Here is an 18,974-nt window from a genome sequence, read left to right as displayed (position 1 = left end):
TGCTTTAACAGTTTTTAACAAATCTGAGCAACAACGTTTAGATCTCCTTTAGATGATGGGTGAAATTACTTTTTTAAACTAAAGACATTTCAAAGGAACAAAGGAAATAACATGCAGGCAAACATGAATAAATCGAATGTTTTACTGAAGAGACTTCGTGACGACAAATATAACTTGGGCATGCTGAGCAAAGCAGACACAAATGTATAAAGATTCTTGCTTGTATACACATAGCCTAGGGTTGTAAATGCAAAGTCAAGCTTTTACACACATGCAGACATAAACACAGCTGTGATCAACACAAACACACACAAATGCAGAGTAAACAACTTCAGATGTATCACTTCAGATCAAGTCTTAGGCCACCATCACCATCACAAGTTTTAATGTCCATCCATATATATTTTTCACTTTTTATTGATAAACAAACAGAAAATACAGGAAATATGTACACAAAATTAAAAACAAAACAATTTTCAGAACTAAATGTCTTCTTCAGGCATCAGTCAGTATTTATTGAGACCTCTCTTGGCATGAAACACATCTTAAGCTTTTTTGAGGAGACTGAAGTCTTGAAGTTATTTGATTAGAATTAGAAATTAGGATTTTATTTCTGCAGCTGCCTGCTATTGCTCAAGTGAAAGGGGAGTTTACCTTAAATACTTGACACTTCAGCTTATACTTTTATACAGTTTTTAATACTACATACACATTTCCTGTATTTTCTGGTTGTATTCTAATAAAGAGACTGATTCATTATTATATATGATCACTATAACATTGCAAAAACAACTAAACTAATGGTAGCCTGGTGGCCTAAGACTTTTGCACAGTACTGTACACCTGGACAAACCTGACAAAACAAAGATGGCGAGGATCTAAACTTCTGGAAGTGTATCGGACGCATGTGGGTTGTCGCAGTTACGCGTCTGCTCAGAACTTTACTTCCGGTTTCTGTTTGTTTAATGGTCTGTCTAGTGTCTAAACTCTGGAACAAATACCTCATCAAAAATAACAAATGTTTTGGTTTCCTAAAGACAAGAGGACACGGTGATCATGAATCACCACTATGTGATGGGACTTTGGCAGCCGGTTTGTAGTTAACATTGTATACATTATAGTACACATTTTACACAGTAACGTTAGATCAGTGTCGTTTTTATACGCTTTAGCTATGAAATATAAATTAAGGTAATCTACTTCTTGTTATCTACTTTGCTTGTTATAAAAACAACTTTGTTGTCATTGATTCTTAGTGGTGTTTACTGGAAGTTACGTGTGTCTCACGAAAACCATTTGTTCATGTTGTTACTGCTGAAACCGTCTAGGAACTGTTCTCTTATGACTGGAGGTGTGCATTGTTCAGATGGCTATAGGCAACAGGAGATCTGAACATGTTTGAAACGCTTGCACAGTACAGTAAAATAAGGTACAGCTACAATACAGTAAAATATGGTGTAGCTACAGAAACATATGATGCAAGTACAGTACAGTGAATATTGTGCAGTTACAGTAAAATGCAGTGCAGCTACAGAACAGTACAGATAATACGGTGCAGCTACAGTAAAATACGTTGCAAGGACAGTAAATTAAATACGGTGAAGCTATAGCAAAAAACGATGCAGCTACAGAACAGTACGGTAAATACGATGCAGCTACAGTAAAATACAGTGCAAGTACAGTGAATACAGTGCAGTTACAGTAAAATACGGTGCAGCTACAGTACAGTACGGTAAATACGGTGCAGCTACAGTAAAATGCGGTGCAGATACAGTACAGTAAATACGGTGCAGCTACAGTACAGTAGAGTAAATATGGTGCAGCTACAGTAAAATATGACGCAGCTACAGTACAGTACAGATAATACGGTGCAGCTACAGTAAAGTAAATACGGTGCAGCTACAGTAAAATACGGTGCAGCTACAGTACAGTACGGTAAATATGGTGCAGCTACAGTAAAAATACGGTGCAGCTACAGTACAGTACGGTAAATACAGTGCAGCTACAGTAAAATGCGGTGCAGCTACAGTACAGTACAGTAAATACGGTGCAGCTACAGTAAAATACAGTGCAGCTACAGTACAGTACAGTAGAGTAAATATGGTGCAGCTACAGTAAAATATGACGCAACTACAGTACAGTACAGATAATACGGTGCAGCTACAGTAAAATACGGTGCAGCTACAGTAAAGTAAATACGGTGCAGCTACAGTAAAGTAAATACGGTGCAGCTACAGTAAAATACGGTGCAGCTAAAGTACAGTATGGTAAATATGGTGCAGCTACAGTAAAAATACGGTGCAGCTACAGTACAGTACGGTAAATACAGTGCAGCTACAGTAAAATGTGGTGCAGCTACAGTACAGTACAGTAAATACGGTGCAGCTACAGTAAAATACGGTGCAGCTACAGTACAGTACGGTAAGGTACATATGGTGCAGCTACAGTAAAATACAGTGCAGCTACAGTACAGTGAATACGGTGCAGTTACAGTAAAATATGGTGCAGCTACAGTACAGTACGGTAAATACGGTGCAGCTACAGTAAAATGGGTATAGCTACAGTACAGTACAGTAAATACGGTGCAGCTACAGTAAAATATGATGCAGCTACAGTACAGTACAGATAATACGGTGCAGCTACAGTACCGTAAATACGGTGCAGCTACAGTAAAATGGGGTGCAGCTACAGTACAGTACAGTAAATACGGTGCAGCTACAGTAAAATACGGTGCAGCTACAGTACAGTACAGAACATATGGTGCAGCTACAGTAAAATACAGTGCAGCTACAGTACAGTGAATACGGTGCAGTTACAATAAAATATGGTGCAGCTACAGTACAGTACGGTAAATACGGTGCAGCTACAGTAAAATGGGTGCAGCTACAGTACAGTACAGCAAATACGGTGCAGCTACAGTAAAATATGACGCAGCTACAGTACAGTACAGATAATACAGTGCAGCTACAGTAAAATACGATGCAGCTACAGTAAAGTAAATACGGTGCAGCTACAGTAAAATACGGTGCAGCTACTGTACAGTACCATAAATACGGTGCAGCTACAGTAAAATATGGTGCAGCTACTGTACAGTACCGTAAATACAGTGCAGCTACAGTAAAATGCGGTGCAGCTACAGTACAGTACAGTAAATACGGTGCAGCTACAGTAAAATACAGTGCAGCTACAGTACAGTGAATACGGTGCCGTTACAGTAAAATATGGTGCAGCTACACTACAGTACGGTAAATACGGTGCAGCTACAGAATAATACGGTGCAGCTACACTACAGTACGGTAAATACGGTGCATCTACAGAAAAATACAGTGCAGCTACAGTACAGTACGGTAAATATGGTGCAGCTACAGTAAAATGGGTGCAGCTACAGTACAGTACAGTAAATACGGTGCAGCTACAGTAAAATATGACGCAGCTACAGTACAGTACAGATAATACGGTGCAGCTACAGTAAAATACGGTGCAGCTACAGTAAAATACAATGCAGCTACAGTACAGTACGGTAAATACGTTGCAGCTACAGTAAAATGCGGTGCAGCTACAGAACAGTACAGATAATACGGTGGAGCTACAGTAAAATACAGTGCAGCTAAAGTAAAGTAAATACGGTGCATCTATAGTAAAATACTGCCAAAATACGGTGCAGCTACAGTTAACTAAATACGGTGCAGCTACAGTACAGTACGGTAAATATGGTGCAGCTACAGTAAAATATGATGCAGCTACAGTAAGGTAATTACGGTGCAGCTACAGTAATATACAGTGCAGCTATAGGACAGTACAGTAAAATACTGTAACTCAATGTTTGTGTTGAAATACAACTAAATTATTTAAGAGATTACAATTGTTTAATTGCTCTCAGGTTTGTTCAGGCTGTTCATGTGCAGCAGCAGCAGTTTATTGATTTTTACTTTATTCAGTTAAAAACTGGTGTGTCTGCAGGTGTGAATGTGTTTTGACAGATGTACCTCTATAATGACATCAGGACCAGAGGAGATGTGAAGGGCGACGTCAACTTCAGTGTCAGAAGATACACTGTACACCAACCTGCCTCCATAAGCCAAGAGCTAAACACACACAGACAGAGGAACAGGAATCAGAAACCACATCTGCTCTCAATGTAAAATAGTTTTGTGATGCACTGATTATTGTTAAGGTCTTTTCCTCTCTGAACAGATCAGACGCGTGTGTGTGTGTGTATGTGTGTGCGTTTTCTCTAGTGAGGGATGTATTTTAGTATGTTACGCTGCAGGGTAAATCAGCACGGTTAAATCAAGACCACCACACCAAGGGAGGAGCTCTTCACAACCTTCACAAGAAGAGCAACACTTCAAAATGATTTTTTTAGTATTTTGCTTTGTCTTTTTACACACTTACACACACCTACACACTCCTACACGTTAACATCAAATAAATCTCAACAGACTGATCAGAGTTCACTGTAGAGGTTACAAGACATCTCTATAACACATAACCTGGACTAATGCTGCATTTAGGCCCGTTTTTAAATCTCATAAATAATTTTTTTTTTTTTTTTTGAGAAGGGGATGACCTGGACACAACGTTCTTCACAGTGTTTATGAATCATCTGACAGTAGGAACAAAAACCGCATCAGATAATGACTTATGATGTCATGTCAACCACAGGTCAACAGTTCAGTTTACAACAACTCTTTAAAATGCATTTATTCAAGTGTTTTGTGTGGGCAATAAATGGTTAATCAAAGTCACACGGGCAGAAACTGTTAACGTACAACCAAAGAGCATCTTGTGTAATTTTAATCTTACCATCTGTAAAAAAAAGTGTTTATATAAACTATATATAATATTTTATAAAGACACAGAGATGGCACAATAAACAGAGAGTGGGAGAAAATCATGGCATCAGCCACTTCACATCCTACAGGAAATGAGAAACACTCCGTCCACTGAATTAAAAACAACAATGTGTTTCAGACCGAACACATCTGCCCCCCAAACCTCGGTTATAAGCCGTCATTCTATGAAATTCACCCCTGTTATGTGCCTCAAACCCCATGTCTGAACTGAACCAGAGACCACCAGGGCCGCCTTAACCTAATGTGAGGCCCCGGGGCTAAGAGGTTTTGTAGGCCCCCCTTCCCATCGATTTATAGTCTCTTTTTTTACGTGTAATATCTAGGTAATCTACATCACAAAATGCATTAGTTTCTTTCGAGACATACAACAGTGAGTTTTCCCTCTTTGAGCCAGAAAACACCATAATATTGTTATTAACATATCACTGAGCCCACTTGAGCATAAACACAAGACACTTTATTTAACAACCACACACAGCAACTTGTGATGATAATAAAACCAAAATGTGTGAAAGATTATATGTTTATAAGCTTTATGTTTATATAGTTTTTGGAATATAATTTGCAGAAAATTGCCACTCACTAACTAAATGCTCACCACAGTTTTAAAAATATAATAAGTTAAAGTTAGTTTTAAAGTGAAAATGCATTAATGATAACAAAAGATAAGTCTTTATAGACAGAATCTTGTTAAATGCATTAATGATAACAAAAGATAAGTCTTTATAGACAGAATCTTGTTTTTTAATCATTTATTTATTTTGTAGGCTACTGAAGATATAGTATGCATTGTATTTAGTATTTATGCATACATAAGCATGTAAACCGACCAAGTATGAATATGCACAAGACAGACAGGGAACATACCTGTATATAACATCTTTAGATAGTGAGATTATAATGGTGCTATCAGGGGATGATCATTTGAGATGGTTTTGTCGCTCTTTATTTTCTTAGACTTGCACCTTTACCGTTGCGTCTCTTTCTCGTCTTTCTACCAACAGATGTGTGTACTGTGAGCTGACGTCGCATCAAACTACATCGCTCCAGCTGCGCACGCGTCACTGATATAAACGCGAGTAAACTTAAACTTTATAATAATAACAGCATTATGTGCGGGAACTCCTTTCTTAATTTAGCGGCACAGTTTCTTGTGCACGGGTCAGAGACTTCTGCATGCCAGAGAGCTGAACGAGCACAGAGAGCGCGAACGAGCGAGCGCGCGCACGAAAGAGAGAGAGAGCTGCACCTCACTAGTGCATTATGAAATTTCAGAAATTACTCTTTCATTTGTTGGTGGATTATTTCCCGTTTCTCTGTCACACTCAGTCTAACGTGCAGGAATGTCAAGTTAACAACGCGCACTTAATTACATTACGCAGAATAAAAAATATGTTACGTCTGACATTTTATTTCACGTTAAGTTACAACGGACCAATCAGCAGCCATGTAACGTGCAATTAGAGTGATTGACAGAAAACCCGACAAGTTACAAAACAATATGACATTTTCAGCTCGTCATGAACACAAACTTGGGAGGCCCTTGAACTTGGGAGGCCCCTGGGCTTCAGCCCAGGTAAGCCCGTGCATTAAGGCGGCCTTGGAGACCACAGACAGAGAGAAATCACAAACACTGAGCTCAATGTGTTTCTGTTTGATTTCCAGCATCCACAGTTCAAAGCAAGAGACATCTGGAGAACCCTGAGACACAGTCTGAGAATTTGGGGATGTGGGAGGCAACAAACACACAGACACACACACCATGCATCAACTCGAATGGACAGTAGAAAAGGTAAATATTTTCATGTCTTATATTGTGGAGACATTGTTTTGTCCATGATGTTGTTCACCCCTTTAGTCTTGTGTAGACAAACCTTTGACAATTCTGATTCACCCAGCAGATGATCCTGTTCAATAAACTTTGGCACGGACTACTAGAGTCACTCATGATATTGGTACAATCTTAAAGGAAAACACCACCGTTTTTCAATATTTTACTCTTACCTCAAATTAGACAAATTAATACATACCTATCTTTTTTTCAATTAATGCACTTAATCTTTGTACAGCGTGTTGTGAATGTGTTAGCATTTAGCTTAGCTCCATTCATTCCATATGATCCTAACAGGGATGAATTTAGAAGCCACGCTCAACACAATATATAAAAGTGCTCAACCTGTTCGGCAGGTCCAACTATGTCTAGGATTTTTAAAAAATATAGGTGATCAGTGAACGGCCCCTCTCCAAATGGCATAGCCTGTCAGCCTTTGATGTAAAAAGCCGCAGAATGCCTGTTTATTGCAGTACATCGCATGGATCCATCAAGCAGATAGACTTTTTGATAGACTAGTAGTAAGTGTGGATTAAGGAGGTTTAAAATCTCTAGCCTGGTGGTCAGGACATGAATGTCTCAAATCAGCACATTTGCAAAGGTTTATTTCCATATGGCTGTATCATAAATAAAAACTAGAAGGGTAACTTTGCAGTATCACATTATATATTTACTACTATGTGATTTCAATATTATAGATGAGAGTATTCAACTGCAATATGACAATAAATATCCTCACAACATTATTATTTCTTAAAACTTGAACAAAAATTATTTTCAAAGGAACTGTATTCTTAAAGTTATTAAAAGATGCACACATTAGTTTGCATATGATTTGAATATTAGACGAGAGTATTCATATAACAGCAATGAACGTCTCATATGGCAATAAATATCCACACATAACTTAACATAACAGCATAATGAAAAGAATAAACAGACAAGGAACCAGGATTGACATGTAAATTGTATTATTATTACTGGAAAAACAACAATATTACTGAAATAAACTCTAAGGTAAATGCGCCAAACACGCTTAACAGCACTAACAAGTCTAAATAAGCAATAACAGTGGAAAAACATTTCTATCTTTCAAAACTTGATATAACAAAAATTAAATTTAAAGGAAATATTCTTACAGTTAAGATGCACACATTATTCCATATTACTGCCATTTATGAGCACGTTCGTCTCTGGCCTCGCTCTGTTATGTAAAAGCTGATTGACAGGTGCGCATTTCCGTCTTTCAAACAGGTATTATTTTGTATAGTTACTCATTTAGGAAAATTAGCCATGATTTAAAGATTTTATTATTATTAGGATTTTTTTGGCAGATTGATTACGTTTGTTTTACTACAAATACGAGACCTTTTTTTAGCACGGGTAAAAAAGGGCCGGTGCTATACAAATTTTCCCAGTAGATTTTTTGGTCCCACTCCACCCCTCTACTTCGAACTTGGTGAACTCCTGATTACTCCCCCTCTCGCTCAAACTTTTGTCAATATTACTGCGCCCAAGGTCAAAGTGCTGCAAACTAATTATTTTTTGAAGTGCATGATCACTTGAAAGAAAAGAAAGTTTTTTGAGAAACGTTCTAAAACCACAAAAGAAAAATCACATGTGACTTTTGAGCTAATAATTTAAAATCATTTATGTCCAGAAAATCACAATGTTCACCACAATTTTCATCACTTCTCTAAAACACGGATTTATGTATGAAATATTACTCATAATAATATTTCATGTGTATGTAATGACCCACAATTTCCAGCAGTTTATACTTACTGGAAAAATGTCTTAAAGTAAAGTCTGCTATTTAATATAATCTTGCCTAAGAAAGTCGTTGCCATAGAAACAAAATGCATAGCGAGACACCTTGTCAAATGTGTGCAGTTATACAACGTAAAGAGAAAATTTATGTAAATCGTGAACTTTAAGATACGCAATTTTAAGCTGTGTAAGTTAAACATGAATTTTATAACCACCCAAATTCATTTGTTAATGTGTGTGTGTATTCAGTTGTAGTGTGACATAAATGTAAATGTACTGTGACAAGCTCTGTAAGGAAAGAGTAAATATATTTGCAAATGTGTATAAGTGTGTGTGGCTCCGGGTTTAGGGATAATAAAACCTGAAACCAGCTAAAATGTAAAACTGAAGAGGTTTGTGTGAGTATCTAGGCATTTAAATCTATTACTGTATGGATTAAACAACTTAGGTCAATATAAAGTATTCATCACTTGTGTCATTTTACATGTAGCTTTAGTACCAAACACATCTCTTTTGCCAGAAGAAACACACAAATCAGTGAATAGCACACATACTGTGTCCAATAATGCAAACACAGCTCAATCTCTTATGAAGAAAATGGAGCCACTTTAAAGTCCATTTGAATTATGAAGTATTATTATTAGATTACAATTCCCATTATTCTAATGCATATATAATATCATTCCCGTTACTGTAATACAGCAATAAAAATTCCTTTAGAATAAAATCATTTAGCATAAATTACAGTAAACACATACAGTACAGATTTAAATAATCCACAGTACTAAAAATGAGATATTAAAATAATGCCCGGTTGTCTGGAAAATGATATTGCAAACCAAAACTCTTAATGGTCCTCAAAATGGGCTTTATTCGATTTTCATAATTTCTTATTTTCTTCTGACTTGGGTAAAATATTAAACAGATTTGCTTCCAACAGTTTTCATGAGTTTGACCTAGAAACTTGACGCATTCAGCGAGGACGTACAACCTGACGAAAGCTTCATTTTAACATCTCAAAGTCATTTAAACTTACGGCCCATCGTGGCTGGATATTAAAGTCTTTTGAAATGAATGCTGACAGTCAGTTTAAACTCAGAGTAATAGCATCATTAGCATTGGAAAGAGTTCAGAGGCCAAAGAACATCAGCATCCCACTACAGCTTAATCTTTATATTCCCACATCACTGATCTGAATGTACAGGAAAATCACATGCATACATTTTTCTTGTTGTCTGTAGATGTGCACGTGTGTGCAGCTTATAAATATTGTTAGATTGAGACCAACATCAGAGCTGAGCTGGCACATCGTTCTTACAACTAAATGCAAAAATCAAATAAATCATTAATGTGTGGTAATGTATTACACAAAGGTATTAAATGAAAACTTCAGACAAATATCAAAATTAACCCATGATTTACTTACCATCAAGCAATTTGAGATACATATGTCCATCATCTCTCAGACAAACACATTTGGAGATATTTTAATAAATGTTCTTGCTCTTCCAAGCTTATAATGGGAGAAAACAGGGATCAGGGAACTACACTCTTTTTTGTCGTTTTATTTATTGGTTTTTCAATTGTTTTCTGTTTTTTAAACCATTTTCGCTTGGGTTTAGGGTTAGATTTCAGATTTGCTTAAGGAGGATATTTAATATACCGGTTTCTCCATGTTTTTGTCTATATTTAAGCCATGGTTGCTTGGAGTTGAGGTTAGAATTGGGGTTTGGATGTCATTTTTTGTATAAGAAAACGTTCTTCTAACTCTAAACCCAAGTGAAAATGGTAAAAAAAAATTGCATAAAAAATGAGAAACCAATGCACCGTTTAAAGGTGCAGTGTGTAATTTTTAGAAAAATCTCTTGACAGAAATGCAAAATAATATACTAAACTATATGATCAGGGGTGTATAAAGACCTTTTTATAATGAACCGTTATGTTTTTATTACCTTAAAGGAAACGTTTTTATCTACATACACAAGAGTCACCTTACATGGAAGTCGCCATTTTGTGCCACCATGTTTCTACAGAAGCCCTTAACGGACAAACTTTTTTACTAAGTTTTACTAAGCCGACCAAGACATGTTTTTCCGGTGGCAGCTACCGTAGCTTCTCTGTGTGTTTCAAAAGCAAGAGGTGAGCAGTGGACTGAGCCGTTGGTTGCAATTCGCAACCTCACCACTAGATGCCGCTAAAATTTACGCACTGCACCTTTAAGTGAATGGGAAGGGAAGGACGGGGTATCATATGCACGGCAAAGTGGAATTTGGCGTATGTATTGCATGATTTTTATAGGGATGCACCGAATCCAGGATTCGGATTCGGATTCGGATTCGGCCGAATACTGGGCTTTTTGACGGGGTTCGGGTTCGGCCGAATCCTAGATTTTTTTTCCACCGAACCGAACCCTAGGCTTGCGCTACGCTGGTCGACGTCACGCAGCCGTTGATTACACACATCGGGTGCTGACGTGGAGATGAGCTTTTTCTTTCGGTGAGCCTTAGGGGCTGGACACACCAAAACTTTTAAACATGGCTGAAAACGCCTTGAGGACGCCAAATGCCAGCTGTTTTTCAGCCGAGCGCTTGGTCTCAGTGATGCTTCAGCTGTGAGCCGGTTGGTTGCTGTGGTAATGTCCCGCCCCTCCTCCACTGTAATTGGACGGCCGTGTGAAGACTGTGACATTGACGAACGGAGCTTCTAACTCAAAGTATATAGTTTTCAGCCCGGAGCTGCTTGCTTATTGGAAAAACGAGCGTGTCGCAACGCATCGCTTTTATTATGCATAGGCTTATGGTAATTGTCAAAATAGTTTTCCAACTTGTCATCCTGGCATAATGTACAGTTAAAAATTAAATAAAATGAAAAATACACTGCTGTGGACGTTGTTTACTTCATTAATGTGCTTTACTGTGTTAATGGAATAAGGATGCGAGTAGGATTCGGTATTCGGTTTCGGATTCGGCCGAATCTTAAATGGTGGATTCGGGATTCGGCCGAACCTAAAAAATCTGGATTTGGTGCATCCCTAGATTTTTACACTTCGTGCTATTTATACGCAAATCAGTGAGACTGGGTTTGTTAATGCACATGTTTTCTTGTGAATGTTTTATTCGTGCACATTATTCTAAAGAGACTTAATTTTTCTTTTATCAAAAAATTTTATAATAATTAACTTTACACTGTAAAATATTTGCTGTAATTTTTCAGCTGGTTGCCAGTAACTTACTGTAGAAGATAAAGTCTAAAAATGTTTCATGTTCATTTAACTTGAACAAAATGTTGACAGTAAATAACATAAATGTAAAATCTACGGTAAGTTACTGGCAGCTAGTTGCCAGTAATACCCAGTAATACTGTAATTTCTACAGAAATTTTTTACAGTGTACCATTTAAATGACTTAACACTCTTTTAAACATCTGTTATATAGAAACTTACACCACCTGATCAAAATTTATTCTTGTTGAATATCCTTCCATAAAATCTGTTCAGAAAAATCCCACGTTCATTCCAAGGATGATAAATTTAACCTGTATTATTCAAATTATATAATTTTGCTGAAAAAATGTATCTTTTACAAAAAAAACTGAGTAAGTAAAGATGTTAAGAGTTGTGATGGATAGCTCTTTGAATTAATTCATCAAATTGGAAATGGACATTGCATTATGGGTAACAGTACAGTATGTCATCTTGTAGGGCTGTCACATTTATTAAATGCCATGATTGTCTGATCATGGTTATTTTAGATAACCTGAGGGTGATGCGTTGTAGCTGCAGCAGTCCTACATACACCCGTTTTACTCTGCACAATGACATTTCTTTATTTATTTAAGACATACTCGTATCAGCTTTTTATTTATGTGTTGACTCTGTTTATCTCAGGTTTAATCTGGGTGCTCAGGCTTTTAATGTCTTATCTGTTATTGTCACTTATAGTAATTGTTCTTGTTATGTACAGAATTTTTCAGATTTCTGAAAGATATACATTTTTCTTCACTGAATAAATTACTTACATTTTTAAATGTTTTAAATAGTTTAATCTTTTGCTGCAATGGCAGTAATCTCAATCATTTGTGCACTTATTTAATGAACAAAGCACAGACAAATATGAATGACAATTAATCATCATATTTGTCAAAGCCCTGAAACAGATTCATTGCCGTAATCATAATTATTTATTAGACAGTTAATCGTTAGAAAATGTTATAATCGTGACAACCCTGTCTCAATTTGTTTTGGTTGTACACGCCTCTTTTTATTTCTGTTTCCCCATTACCTTTAAAGTACCCCGTCCCTCCCTCTCCCTCTCCCTCTCTCTCTCTCTCTCTCTCTCTCTCTCTCTCTCTCTCTCTCTCTTTCTCTTTCTGTCGCTCCTTCTCTAGACACTCAAGTTAAATTAAGGGGAAAAAGCTAAATGGCTCTTTAATATAATGATGATAAATGATGTCTTGAGGAAACATCATACATCAGTGTACTGTGATTGGCAGAGCATTTACACACACAACATTCACACATACACACACACACACACACACACACACACACACACACACACACTAAACTCACTTTCTTGCGCAGATAGGCAGACGGGGCACTCCAGTAGTAAGGCGCTTTTAGGTAAATCTGGGGGTCCGGTTGGCTCACAGTCACCTGGTTGGGATTGTCTCTGCTAGGCACCGCCCATACTAACCCCTCCCCATCCACACCTGTGAGATACCAACCAGACATATCTGTCACCTGCAGACAAACACAAAAATCATACAGATTTGTAAAAAACAGAATGTGGATATGCAATGGTGTTTTATCTCCAGTAAGCTGATTTATTAACAACAAAACACTATCAAATATAAACAAGAAAGTACCTATAAGAGAATGTATATGAGTCACAACACAATACTGGTCTAGGTCTGTGGTAATATAGACAATGAATCAATATGACAGACAGAACATCATTAATTTCTGAAAGTTGAACTTATTTATGAAGAATGATCATATTAACGTATCTAACATCACTGTCACATGAGAAAAGGCATGATCAGGCAAATTGTGGTGTGTCGATAACATGAATTTTTTTTTAATTTGTACCAGTGTTCTGTTTTGACCCATATGATATGAGAGAAGAATTAAATGTACAATTTATTAAAGAATGTATTTTGTGCTTTATCATAAAATTTTAAAAGCATTACATTATAATTACCAACATACATGTAAATAGCTATTTTATGTGAATCAATATTAATTGTATTGAATTATTTCATAGCGATGATTTCTCTCCTGACATGTGAAGAAAAGCCTATACATATGTATGATGAATTAAGCCTTTCAATTATAATGACTACTGAAGTGGAAATAGTGTGTGTCTGTGTGTGTGTGTATGCAGCTGAAACTACAACTATTTTAATTGATTTTTCAGATTGTTGTATAAATATACACGTGGGTTTTATATTAATTTAAGTGAAGAGCAAACCAAGCTAACTAAAAAGGTCTAAAAAAAATCAGTCACAACACCTAAATATACAACACATTCCCTTGCTCATTCATTTTAAGTCGCTGTGTAACAGAAGTTGTTATTTGTGTCTAAAAGTTTCAGTTTCTCATCTGATGTGAATTATGAAGCGTTTCTTCGAGAAGATATTTTCTAGGTCAGACAAATATTTAAAGATCCTATCAGACGCACACATAACTCTCTGTAGAAACGAATGATCTCCTATTATTTATTTTCAGTGTGGCTGGAGGAGAGATTTGTTATACTTTAGATTAAATTGTGTGTGTGTACAGGTTTGGGTTTACTTGTGAGGGTCAGATTTTTGACAATGTCCCCACAAATCTAGTCAAACCTGTCGAAAACCGACATCTGAAAGGCCCATAATCCAAATTACATTTTGCTTTGAATCTAATAATGAAAAAAAAGTGCATGTGTGTGTGCGTACGTGTTGGTATATGTGGTTTATGGGGAATGAATGGTTTATAATGACATGTTTATAATGCAATAAACATGGTTTACAGGGACACGTCTTTAAAAAATACTAACTGGTAGTTTTTCATAGATTAAAGACTGCAAATAGGTTTTTGTGATGGTTGGGGTTAGGGACTGGGGTAGGTTAGGAGAATAAAATATACAGTTTGTACAGTAGAAAATGCATTGCATCTAAGGAATTGTCCCCGTACACCACATATGCCAATTTGTGTGTGTGTGTGTGTGTGTGTGTGTGTGTGTGTGTGTGTGTGTGTGTCATTACTGCACTAATAAGGCTGAATCCCACTAGTCAAGCTCAAATTAAGGATGTGTAACTAATGAGAAACAATCTCTCTCTCTCTCTCTCTCTCTCTCTCTCTCTCTCTCTCTCTCTCTCTCTCTCATATACACACGCACACACACACAGTGAAAGATCAGAGCTGGGTTTGTCTCATACATTACTGTAGTCCCAGTGGGATTCTCTGCAGAGGTTGCCCAACCCAGAACAGTAACACTTCTCACATCCACGGAGACGGTCTCCACGGAGATCATAGTATCCCTGTTTACAGCGGTCACAGTTCTGTCCCTCAACATGTTCCTAAGGACAGAGACAGAGAGAGAAACATTAGTGGTGTACATCACAGGTGTACAATCTCTAAAGGAAAGAGAAAGTCATTATTTTTATACATTTTATTTATTTTAGCTGCATCACATTTACACATCTGTGTAACAGACTACACACCATTGAAAAATCTTAATGCCTTTTGAATTTTAATTTAATTCCTAAAAAAATGTGTCATGTTTATTTAGTGAAGGAAAAATAAGACACATTTTCCAAACTGTGATGAATGAATTAAACTGTATGTAACAGTCTATTAGTGGTGCAAATTTCTGATGTAGGGCACATATTATGCAAAAAAAGAGGAACTATATTTTATGGCGTAATAGCACTTTTGGGAGTACTTCGACTCGCCTGAAAAGTCCGCTCCCCTTCTCACTCTCATAATGGGAGAGGGAGGGTGTTACTGCGCCGAGTCGAAGTACTCCCAAAAGTGCTATTACGCCATAAAATGTAGCTCCTCTTTTAAATCCGCTTAGAAAAGCGCTATGTTTTATTTTGTACCACCAAACTTGCTCGTATAACTACTCGTCTTAAATAGGAAAAACGTTGATGTGTTTGGTCACTTCTAACTTTATCTCTAAATGGTACCATTGAATGAATGGGGCTAAGCTAAATGCTATCGTAGCGTCGCAGCGCGCTCCAGCGCTTACATGCACACACACAGATGATAGAGGGATGATTCAACAGTTCTTAGTTAAGGTAATAACATATTTTAATATTGAAAATGAGTAGACTATTCCTTTAACTGAAAGAGCTCAATGTCTGTTTGTTATGAAATGAGGAGCTGTAGCTCATTTGCATTTAAAGGTACACACATGAAAACAGCACTATTATAGGGTCATTTTGGACATGCTATAATAAATGATCTTTGGGGTATTTTGAGCTGAAACTTCACAGACACATTCTGGACACACTTGAGACTTAAAAAAGGCATAATATGTGCCCTTTAGAGTCAAGTCATTATTGAAATGAGTTTATTACTATATCAGTACTCTTGTCAAATACTTAATTCACTCTTTATCCATCTATTCATCTACCAATCCTTCCATCAAAACCCTCCCAACATCCTACCTTCTATACATACACTCACTCATCCACCCATCCCTCCCCCTTCCATACATTCCTTTATCCGTCCATCCATCGCCTCCATCCATCTAAAACACAGGCAGAACAGTCCCACTCGATCCTCTAGTTATAGACATGACAGCAAACATGAGAGATGTAAACTTTACATGTGAAAGTCATAATATTCGTGATTCTTCTTGCTCCATCATCGCTCAGAAAACACAAATAGTTTTGGTCTCTTTTATAAATATTTTTATAAACATCCGACTATACGCACATGCCACAGAGGATATGACATTTATCACAACTCTTCTCCTCTGATTCATGTGCTCCAACAGGTCATTTGACCAAACCAGTGAAAAATCTGCCAGGGTAGTACACAGCCAACCTCTATGTTGCAGTGTTCAGCATGTGTATAAAAGCTGCTTGTATGCACTTACATTCACTCACACACACACACAGAGAGAGAGAGAGAGAGAGAGAGAGAGCAGCTGTTATTGAGAAGTGTGAGCAACGGTGTCTCATACCTTACAAACACAAGGTGGCTGGCAGGGATCCTGGTTTTTGCTTCCCTCACTGCTACAGTGACATCGTTCACACAGAGGGAATCCAGTGTATCCAAACGCACACCTGTCACACTTCTCACCTGCGTATCCCTGCTTACAGATGCATGCGCCTACAGCCAGATCTGTACAGACAGAAACAAACAAACCAATAAAGTGCATGCAACTGATACTTCTATAGTAAAAAACACACTTTACAATAAAACACTGGTAAACAGTGGTCAATCTGGTAACAGTTGGGCAACAGACTAAGGAGTTCTATTAGTGAATATTTAAAATCAACCAATAGGCAGTAGTTATATCACAGCTATGAATGCAAGTGGTATTAGATGTAAGACCATTTCAGAGAGCATCTAACTGAACAAAAACTGGGGCTATACCCTTGCAAAAAGTACACTTTTGTACCTAAAGGGAGCATATTAGTATCTCAAAGATACATATCTGTACCTAAATGGTGCATATTTAGCCTGGGTTTCCCAATGCTGCCTTGCGTGCTAATTTATTCATATTTAGCATGGAAACCATGGACCACTTTTGCCCCTGAAATAGGGAACCAATCACAGAACGGGGAGGGGCAGCAAGACGATGACGACGTCTATCATCACACCGAAGCACTTTTGTTTATCCAACACAGCAGTAGATGCGAAGTTAGTTTTCGATGCAGCCTTAGGGCTCAGTCACACCAAAAGCGTTTATGGCAGTTGCAGGCGCCTTTTTTGAATGATATTCTATGGGCAGGGCGCGTTTGCGCGCTGTTTCTGCGCGCCGAGCGCCTTGCGGTTTTTTGCCACCTGCCGCGCATGCGTTTTTGAAGGAGCGCTGAGAGCGGAGAAGCGCCCGACCTCATTCGTGTCTTTCCATTGTCCAATAGAATGAGGGGAGAGGCGGGCCTTACGTTGTTGTAAGGGAAGTTTACAGTTGCTTTGAAAAACCGGATTCCACTCGCTCACTCTCTCCTGCGTGTTTGTGCACCTCTCATCTTCAAACAAGGTCAGAGCAAGCGCCATCTTTTTAAAGTTTCTGCTAATATGACAGTTAACAGCAAAAGAGCGCTCACGCTTCAATATTTGATTGACAAGACAGCTGACTCGGTGGTTGCTTAGCAATATGAAAAGCCACGTCGCACTGCTCTTTTTTTTAAAAGGCAATGCGTCGCGCCTTGCGTTTGCAAGCGTTTAAAGCGCTTTTGGTGTGACTGGCCTCTTAGATAGTATTCTAAGTAGTTTTGAAAGTTTTTATAAAAAAGGAGAGAAATTTTGGCATTAAACAATTTCATATCCAAGAAGGATGTTTGGATATGGCAAGACATGATAGCCATGGAGTTTTATAGGACCAACCTGCTAGGCATCGTCTTCGAACTTATAAATGGTAAGTGTTATTTATTAATATCATATTGTCATTATGCCTGTAGCCTGTGGTTGTCACAGTGCTACTAATTTGTGTTGCTTTTCAATATCAATAAACAGCTACCGCTTTAGTTGCATTGGTTTCAGCTGTGGGCACACATACCCGATAAAAGTTGTTGACGCTTGAATTTATGTCGCTCTACATACATCATCTGGTATCTGTTATTTTCTTTGGTTAACTGTAAAACTTTGGTTAAATTTCTTAGGGTTGACGTGTAAGCTGATGACACACCTAAGGATTTTCGCACAGATTATGAATGTAATTTGGTCATATCAACTGACCATCTTTTCCAGTTGTGCTCAGTCTTTGTTTACACATAAAATCATGAGGTGTGTGGTGTCTAATGATTTTAGTCTTAGTATTTAAGAGCCAGTTTTGCCAGTCCTTTTTTACAAAAAATAAATTAAACGTGTATAATATTCGCGACTGGCACCGGCGATCAATGATATCATTGTTGCACTGAAAAAGACACACAGAAAACAAGCAGAGAAATGGCCAAAAGTTTGGTACATAACGTGTTAAATCTGCAAGGAACTCAATGGAATATTCATTTTGTTAGGAATGTCATGGCGAGTCATTTTTTTTGTGATTTTGCATGGGTTAATGGCGCAATAAGGTAAAAATTACCACCTTCATTTATCATGATATACTGTAAGTTGTATTGTTGAGTTGTTATTATTGTGTAGCAAAGGTAAATGCAAAACAACGATGAGCAACAACAGGTCCAATGAATGCGCAAGGTAGGCTACATGCCTTTTCGTCCTAGCTTAATCCTTTTTATATTAGCTTATATTTAAGATAAATATAAATTACCAAATGAAAATAGGCTAAATAAAAGAAAATTATTTAGACTTAGCCTATTTAAATGTACATAAAAAATGACAACGTAATAATGAATTA

General features: G+C 37.4%; 1 protein-coding gene across 1 annotated transcript in view; it reads right to left on the bottom strand.

Moving 5' to 3' along the window:
• Nucleotides 1-18,974, bottom strand: part of lama2 (laminin, alpha 2) — a 238,298-nt gene that overhangs the window by 129,621 nt on the left and 89,703 nt on the right. Inside the window, 4 exon segments of the mRNA XM_073855781.1 lie at nucleotides 3,987-4,085; nucleotides 13,028-13,198; nucleotides 14,875-15,015; nucleotides 16,632-16,792. Of these exon segments, the coding sequence (XP_073711882.1) occupies nucleotides 3,987-4,085; nucleotides 13,028-13,198; nucleotides 14,875-15,015; nucleotides 16,632-16,792 (572 nt within the window).

The sequence above is a fragment of the Misgurnus anguillicaudatus genome, chromosome 18 (assembly GCF_027580225.2).
Source record: "Misgurnus anguillicaudatus chromosome 18, ASM2758022v2, whole genome shotgun sequence".
Classification (NCBI taxonomy): domain Eukaryota; kingdom Metazoa; phylum Chordata; class Actinopteri; order Cypriniformes; family Cobitidae; genus Misgurnus; species Misgurnus anguillicaudatus.
This window is presented reverse-complemented; position numbering and strand designations above follow the sequence as displayed.